The sequence below is a fragment of the Quercus lobata genome, chromosome 2 (assembly GCF_001633185.2).
Source record: "Quercus lobata isolate SW786 chromosome 2, ValleyOak3.0 Primary Assembly, whole genome shotgun sequence".
NCBI lineage: Eukaryota > Viridiplantae > Streptophyta > Magnoliopsida > Fagales > Fagaceae > Quercus > Quercus lobata.
This window is the reverse complement of record NC_044905.1, coordinates 69,741,641-69,750,586: the sequence shown is the minus strand read 5'-3', so window position 1 is coordinate 69,750,586 and position 8,946 is coordinate 69,741,641. Positions and strand designations below refer to the sequence as shown.

General features: G+C 35.3%; 2 protein-coding genes across 2 annotated transcripts; both read right to left on the bottom strand.

The window, feature by feature from the left end:
- Positions 1 to 381: 381 nt before the first annotated feature.
- LOC115976365 (receptor-like protein kinase FERONIA) lies at positions 382 to 3,607 on the bottom strand. Its single transcript, XM_031097594.1, has one exon. It carries the CDS (start codon positions 3,536 to 3,538, stop codon positions 857 to 859), a length of 2,682 nt encoding a protein of 893 aa, XP_030953454.1. The 5' UTR covers positions 3,539 to 3,607; the 3' UTR covers positions 382 to 856.
- A 787-nt stretch (positions 3,608 to 4,394) lies between these two features.
- LOC115969477 (thioredoxin-like protein AAED1, chloroplastic) lies at positions 4,395 to 7,750 on the bottom strand. Its single transcript, XM_031089141.1, has 5 exons — positions 7,567 to 7,750; positions 7,428 to 7,474; positions 7,204 to 7,318; positions 4,721 to 4,797; positions 4,395 to 4,497 (listed from the first exon to the last, which is right to left on the bottom strand). Exons 1-5 carry the CDS (start codon positions 7,687 to 7,689, stop codon positions 4,395 to 4,397), a joined length of 465 nt encoding a protein of 154 aa, XP_030945001.1. The 5' UTR covers positions 7,690 to 7,750.
- Between the last annotated feature and the right edge of the window lie 1,196 nt (positions 7,751 to 8,946).

Here is an 8,946-nt window from a genome sequence, read left to right as displayed (position 1 = left end):
ACGTAGGCAAATTGCCGTACCACATAAATACTGTCTTGTTCGTGTAATTGTTTTTTTTTTTCTTTGACGTTTGTTTTCTCTATTTTTTGTTTCTCATAGGTTGGGAATTCGGGTTAAATTCCCTATAGAGAATTTGTTCGAGATTATTAAGAATTCAAGATCCTTGGCTCCATTGTGCTTCTTATCAGTTGTTACAAGATTATTTTTCCTGTTAAGTGATTAATCCAGATATGAAGGTGGCTGCGATCTAATTGATAGGGATACCCATTGGAGCTTTTATATCATGCTTTTATGCCTGATTATGTTACTAAAATATTGCAAATACCACTGTCACAGTTTGATGTTCCAGATATTTTGTTTTTCCACATAACAGGGGAATTTTATTAATGAAAGGAAACGTACAGACAAAGAAAAACAGAGTTCAAACAAACTAAACCAGAGTAGCAAGACCCTGAAGACTACACCTGGACTAAACAGAAACTATTACAACAACACAAAAACAGAACAAGTCTTCCACTACACCCAAAAATAAACAACAACTAAACATTACAAAAGACCAGGAAAAACTTATTTGCAGATCACTTCACGGGCTGATGCAAAACCCATGGAATCCCCGTAGTGGCATTGCCACAAAAAGGTGGGGCATGCGTCATATTTGGATTGCTACAAAAAATCGGGTGAGTATTTTGTTCAGAGTGCTTATCATTTGAACTTAAAAGACTAAGGCTCAATAGCAAATTAGGGAATGTTACAGAGACTTAAAGTTTCATTATTCAAGGAGGAAATTACGTAAGGACTATGGCAGTTACGATCAGCCATATTAAAAATTCAACTAGAAATTTTTTTTTTCCTTTGTTTATCGACCTTTAGGATCCATAATCTCAGAAAATACCGCCCTGGGGGACATCAATCCATCTGAATCCTTACTAGCAAAACTTCCTCGGCTTACTACGGTCACTTGACTATTGCTGTTAGTACTTGATAATTTTCCACTGCTACAAAAAATCATGTCATCACTTTCGTTGACATCTGACATTGGGATCAAAGCATGCTCATCATCATCATTTATGTCAATTTCTTCTGCCAAATCAAGCCTGACATCTTTTTCTGCACTCTCTTGCAACTCCAATGCTAACTCAAGCCCCCCAACCACATCATTCATTGATGGTCGTTTGGTTCCATTGTCAAGCAAACAATTCACTACAATCTCGCCAAATTTCTTCAAACATTCTGGTTCAATTTCCCCCTTCAAAGATGGATCAACAATTTCATCAAGCTTTCCATTGTGATAGCACTGTAGGACCCATGCTGCTAGACCCATTGGCTGCTCCTCAATCGTACGTGTGATCGGTGGCCTTCCACACAACACTTCACACAACACCACGCCAAAAGAGTACACATCAGACTTCTCAGTTAGTTGTTGGAAGCGATAATATTCCGGGTCCAAATATCCAAATGTACCCTTAACCACTGTACTAACATGGGACTTAGACATAACGGGGCCAAATTTTGACAACCCGAAATCAGATACCTTGGCCAACCATTGATCATCTAATAAGATATTTGTAGTCTTCATATCACGATGAATGATTGTATATGTCGCACCTGTATGAAGGTAGTTCAACCCATGTGCTGCACCAAGACAGATTTGGAGCCGTTGCTTCCAACAAAGTGGCTGATACTTTGTGTTATAGAGATGGTCACGAAGGGTCCCATGAGCCATGTAATCATAAACGAGTATCTTTTCATTGCCATCCTCACAATATCCAATTAGAGAAACAAGATGGAGGTGGCGGAGTTGAGACAACATCGAGATTTCTGTTCTGAACTCCAGAGCTCCTTGTTGAGATCCGGATTTTAATCGTTTGATCGCAACTGGGGTAGCCTCACTACCATTAATGTATCCTTTGTACACATCACCGAACCCTCCAGAACCAATAATGAATACTTCGTCAAAATTGTTGGTAGCTGCTTTAATCTCAGCGAGTGAGAAGTAGCGAGACAAACTACATGGTAGAGTTGACCCGCTTGCCTTTGTTGAGTTCTCAGAATACTTGACTTTTTTGGCTAGTCGGAAAATCAAGACTACAAGAATCAAGAGTATAGTAAGGCCGGAAACTCCACCACCAACAATGGCGATTATTGGTGTTCTAATATTCTTCTTCGACTCTGTTGATTGTATCGGTGGCAGAGACTTTGGAGGGGTCAACGGAACTGGTTCGGGGTTGGGTCCCGCAAGATTGCCACTGAAGTCGCTTACTTTGAAGATTTCGATACCGTTCAAGATTGCATCATTGAAGTTACTGACATAGTCATCTTGGTTCGCTTGTAAGGCAATAGAAAGGTTCATTTTCTTCTTGCTTTCCTCGCCAAATGTTGACACAGCGTAGTCCTTGTATACAGGAACAGCTTTCCTGCTATCAGCCCATTTCCACACATTGGCTGCAGTCTCCGCAGTTTGATTTGCTATGAAAATAAGAAACACTCGGTTGTGAATAAAAGTAATTTCCGGTTGAAACTCGCAGAAGTGCAGCCTAACAAGGTAATAAAACTCAGAATCTACGGGAAATTCCCAAGTTAGGTTGTACATCTTGTTGACAGTTTTGTTCGTCCCCATGGTCCGGGCAGTTCGATAGACAGCTTCCGGTGCAGTGTACGGAGGTATGTTGGTGAACATAAGATCAATAGTTGTGTTAACAGGTAAAACAGATGTTAAATCTTCTGTCAAGTACTCTTCGTCCGGATTCCAGCTCCGGAACATTCCAGTGTCTTCAGTGGGTGAGATGTACTTCCCTCCAACATTTATTCTGTATACCGTCTCCAGAGCAGTTCCGTTATCAATGCTGAACAGGTACTCCTCGCCGATTAAAGGGAACCTGTTATCATCAGACGAAGTGTAATAGAGATAAAAAGGCATGGATAAGATTTCAATTCCGTTGACAAAAGCAAATGAATTGGAATTGCTTGGAGTGAAGGTTATGTTCAGCCTCAAATCTTCCACGATGTCAATACAGAACTCTCTAAATATTGTATCATCCGGATCACCATCGGCATCTGCTGTAAGTGAAGCATTGAAGTCTCGAAGAAGGGTAAAAGTTCCGGCTTTGACAGAGAAGAGGGCATTAGAGCGGTCGAAATTGCTGTACGTAGCTGGGTAGAAGTATAGTCGAACGAATTTTTGGCCGGTAGTGAGTGGGAATATGTAGGTGAATGGGGAGACAGACAAGCGGGCAGTGGTATAGGGTACTTGCGAAGCAGATGAGGATTGCTTAACTGAGTTTGTGGCTAGAGAGGCCTGGTTTTGTGATAGTTCTTGAGGGAAGAATTTTGAATTTACATCTCCATTCCAGGTCCGACCATCTAATGCAGTCGAATTGTCAGAGGAGCCACAGTTAAGGATAATATTATCGACTGGTTTGTAAGGAGACGGAGAGTTAATGGCTAATGTGTTGGACAGGTGGAGCAGCAAGAAGGCGAGGTAAAGAGTTGTGAAAGTTAAACATTGTAGGACTTCGGTGCAAAGATTCGTGTTGCCCATTGTAGCAGAGACAGGGAGAACGAGTGTGAGTGATTTTCAAAAGAAAATAATTAAAAAGTTATTACAAAAGAATGTGATAATTGATATAATTCGTTCAAGTGGACAAGTTGATTTATTTATAATATGATGTCGAGACTATTCTTTCCGCGTGAGTAATGATGTGATAACTGACAACTGATAGTCTGGTAGGCGGAAAGTTATTGGTAGGCAGAAAATTTATTCATACAATATCAAATACAACGAAAAAGAATGAGAGGAGAAATTAAGAAAACAATAGAAAAAAGGGGGGCCACTCATTTCCTTAAAAATAAAAAAATCTTTTATGATGAAAATTTTAGTCTCAGCTTCATTTGCACACACGAGCTAAGTTACAAACACCAAAATAAATAAATAAATAAAAAAACCCTTAGAAAAATTAAGTAGGTAAAGTTTTATTAGTTCTTATGTAGACTTAGTAACATTACTTTTTTTTATCTATTATAGATAATCTACCAATTTTTTTCTTATAAATTTCTCCCTGTCACATATAGAGAATGAATAAGACCATATCAGTCGTTACACATGAAATCCCAATAACAGTTGAAATTGACCAAAACACACCAAAATATACTGTAATTAAGAGGATTCATGGTTAATTGATGCCCTTAGGCTATTTGTGTATAGACTATTTTAGAAAAAAATTTTATACCACTTTCATGGAAAATATATAAATTTATTAAAAAGAATTAGTTATTTTCTTTGCTTATAAAATTTTTTTATAAATTATTTTTAAACATTGACCTTTAGTATATGATGGGACCAACGAAGCCCATTGTCTCTGATGAACTAATCAAATATATTCGTCAATAGATCCACGTCACCGAAGAAGGTAAGGAAGCCATTCAATGCAATCAATAATGCCACGGACGGTTACAAGATCAGCTGTATAAACCGTTGGAGGCCCATCAAAGCCTATATTACTAAACATAAAGCGTTACCAAGATAGGCATTAAAATCACAATAATAGCCACAACGGCTAGAAGGAGTGAAAGCATATATAAACCCCTCACAACATCAACACAAGGTACATAGACAAGCCTAAAATCACTACTAGTTATTCTAATACTTTGTTATTTCCTAAATGCTTTTTTATACTGACTTTGACATCGGAGATGTTGTAGCAGGCACCACACCAATGACCACCTTAAGAAAACTATCTTACCCTTTTCACGGTGACACAGATGAACACTCGGCTTCATCTGGACGTACTTACTAGGAATCTGTACTTATGAGGAATATGCACTTCATCAGGATATTTATTAACTTTTTCCTCTCTTTTTATATAATAATAATAATAATAATAATAATAATAATAATAATAAGAAAGAAAGGGGCAACCGTGGCAGAGAAGACAAAGATTAATAAAAAGAACAAGAAAAGAAAGAGGAGTGGGGCAGGGAAGACTTGCGAAGTCTTGAGGAAGAAACCAAAGTGATTGGAAAAGTGATAATGCACTCCAAATGTTTATGTTTTTGGTTTCTTTTATGGTCAATACAAAAAAAGCTACAAAGATAAGATCATAAACGAACAAAAGATCACGCGGACACAGTAGAAATGTGGTCTTCGGCAGAAAAGGCTCACTGCTTAACATGTGTTCCACGCCCTCAAGGAAATAGCACTGGATAATGAAGTCCTTAGAGTCAGCAAATTGTCTTGTGGAAGATTTTTGATATGATGGATATTTTATGCAATAATAATTCTATCTAGTCACAACAATTTTTTCATAATTATGACATGGTATATTAAGATTTATTATTATTATTATTATTATTGAAGAATGAAGATATATTATGTTCGATGTATAATGAAAAAAAAAAAAAAAAAAAAAATCACATACCAACAGGATGGAGCTAAGATTTTAAGGGCTGTTTAGAGCCTGTTTGGGTAAGGGTTTTTCATCACTCAATTTTCGTCACTCAATTTTCATCACTCATCACTCATAACTCATCACTCATCACTTATCACTCATTTTTTCATACTTATTTGGCAACATCACTTTTATTTTCATCACTCAATTTTTTCACACTATTCATGGGTCCCACACCTATCAGCCAGTACAGTTTTTTTTTTTTTTTTAAGTACCCAACTCACCGAAGCTATATTATATATATATATATATAATAAAACCAAACCGAACAGCCAACCCAGGAAAAGAAAAAGAAAAAAAAGAAAAAAAAAAAAAAAAGAACAACGCCAACCCAAAAAAAAAAAAAAAAAAAAAAAAAAAAAAAAAAAAAAAAAACCGAACAGCCAACCCAGGAAAAGAAAAAGAAAAAGAAAAAAAAAAATCAACGCCAACCCAGAAAAAAAAAAAAAAAAAAAAAAAAAAAAAAAAAGTCAAAAGGTGGTCAAAAGTTGCGGCTGTGGGTCCCTCATGTGTGTTTATTTACGGAAATGCCATTGAGTTATGAGTTATGGAAACTGAAAACAGAGAATTGAGTTATCAAAAAACTCAATCCAAACAGCCTCTTAGATTGCAAGTTTCCATAACTCAATTCTCAGTTTTCATAACTCATAACTCAAAAATGGTGGGACCCATAGTAAAAAGATTGTTTAGCAAACGATAACTCTGTTTCCATAACTCATAACTCAATGGCATTTCCGTAAATAAACACACATGGAGGGACCCACAGCCGCAACTTTTGACCACCTTTTGACTTTTTTTTTTTCACTTGTTCGGTCTTCAGTTCTGGTTTTTTTTTTTTTTTTTTTTTGGTGAGTTTGTGTACTAAAAACAAAAAAAAAACAAAAAAAAAACAAAAAAGAGAGAAAAAGCTACACCGGTTGACAGGTATGGGCCCACAAATAGTGTGAAAAATATTGAATGATGGAAATTGGGCGATGATGCCAAACGGGTGTGAAAAATTGAGTGATAAATAATGAGTGATGAAAATTGAGTGATGAAAAAACCTTGGCCAAAGAGCCCCTAAGTTAGTGGGACAGAGTATAAAGAAAAAAGAAAACTCTCTCTAAATAGATATTCATGATATAGTATTAAAAATTTATAAATACATAAAATTGTTGTTTTTAAATACATTAAGATGCAATCATCTAAAAAGAAGTTAGAGCATTCACAGTAGTGGTGCTATTTTAGTACCTCAAATAGTTATTTTATCTATTTTACCATCTCACTTTATAATACAATATGACGAAAATCACATTTTCGTCCCAACATTTTCATGTTATTCCACTTTGGTCCCTAAGTTTTATTTTCACCACTTTTAGTCCCTATCCTAAAAAACGTGTCTCATTTTTGCCCCTATCATTACATCAGAAACAGAAATACACACGTGACAAACAGAGTGCACACTAAAAGCTGACTGGCCATTAAAATAATAATAAAAAATGTTATTTAACATTAAAATATACCACGTCAGCATCTAAATTAAAAAAAAAATTATTAATTTTAACTAAATAAAAAAATTAAAAACAGAATTAAAAACCAAAAATTATATGAATTGAGATTTGTCTTGAACAAGAACACAAAACCATAAATTAAAAAAAAAAAAAAAAAAAAAAAAAAAAAAAAAAAAAAAAAAAACAGACCCGATCTGCAAGAAAACGGAGATTTACCAAACTAGTGCCGAAAATACATTCAGGTAACATGAGAAGAGAAAGAAACAGACCCGATCTGCAAGAATCCGAGCTTTGTTAGGAGTGCCAACGCCAATTGCCACCAATTTGACACCAGCTGCGTCGAATTTTGGTTTCGCTTCTTTCAGAGCAGAAGCAAGTTCCCAACTTTGAAAAACAACCAAAATAGCTAACAAGTCGAAACCAAAGTCCAGCATTTTGGGTAAAAAAAAAAAGCATTGCCAACAACCAGGTGTGGAGACTAATTAGTAATTACCTGCAAGGGCATCCAAAGTGCCTCAAAAGTGCAACAACAGCTATTCCCTGAAAGCAAAAAAATAAAGCTCCAATCTTGAGAAATGAAACCCAAAAATGGAACGAAGAAAGGGAGTGAGATTATGAACACACACACACACCTGGTTCTGATCCCAGAGGTCCTTGAAGAAGACGGAGTCACCAGCGGCGGTGAAAATGTTAACATCACTGAGGGTGTCAGCGATATTTGGGCTGAACGGCGAAGTGGAGGCCCTCACATCCATGGCTTCGGATTTTTCAACCCAGGTTGGAACTTGGAAGATAAAAGAGTTTTTTTTTTTTTAATTTCTGGATTTGTGTTCTTTTTGTTCTTGTTTAAGATGCACTTAAATTTCAATTAATGTGATTTTTAGTTTTTAATTCTATTTTTAATTTTTTTATTTAGTTAAAATTAATAAATTAATTTTTTTAATTTAGATACTGACGTGACATTTTTAATACCAAATAATATTTTTTATTATTATTTTAATAGTCATGTCAGCTTTTAGTATGTCAACAATGGACTCCATTTACCATGTGTGTATTTTCTGTCTTTGATATAACGGCAGGAGCAAAGCATTTTTCGGGATAGGAGCTAAAAGCTGTGGAAATAAAAGTTAGGAACCAAAGTAAGAATCGTGTGAAAATGTAGAGACGAAAATGTGGTTTTTGCCTTAAAATAATACAAACAACTCATTAAAATAATAAGGAAGTGGGAGAATTTGAGTTTTTTAATTGAATAAAAAGATATAATCTTAATAAAATAATGTATTTTATTTTTAACAACTTACTACAGTCAATTCTCATTTATACCTATTTACTGTAGTTGCAAAAAATTTAGTTTTAACTTCTCCAATAACACATAAATTTTTTTGTTCTTTGGTGGTAAAATCATTTTTTTGCTAAAATTCAATCACCATTGTGAATATTTTTATTTTTTTTGTTAAGTTTTTAGGTTGGATAGTTGCTATTTGAGTTAGGATAGCTAGACTGATTGAGGAGAATGGAGACTCAACTATAAAAATGAAATATAGAATAACTAAAAAAAAAAATTGGACCTTGTGGGGCCCGGGCCCCCACCTGGTTCCGTCCCTGCCCTCTCAAATTTCTAATTCCATCTACTAACTATATAAAATAACTATATAAAAAGAGCCAATAACTCTTACTACAATACTTTTGGTTTATTCAACTTTCGTTTTTTTGTAATAAGCCAAAAAGGTGAGTTTGATGAGAAAGAAAAATGTTTAACATTAAAAAAATATTATACCAACAACATTTTCATAATAAATTTTAAGTAACAAATTATTATTGACTCATTCTACAAAAAATAAAAAAAATAAAAAAGTTATTATTAACTGTAGAGGCAAAGGCCCAAGATCACACAATGGGTCTTGGGCCTCATATGAGAATATTAACCACGTCTGAGGAGAAGACGTGGGTGCCAAAAAGGGCTCCCGGTCCAGCTCTTGTGGGCTTGAAGATGTCAAGAAGGCGGTCCGAGG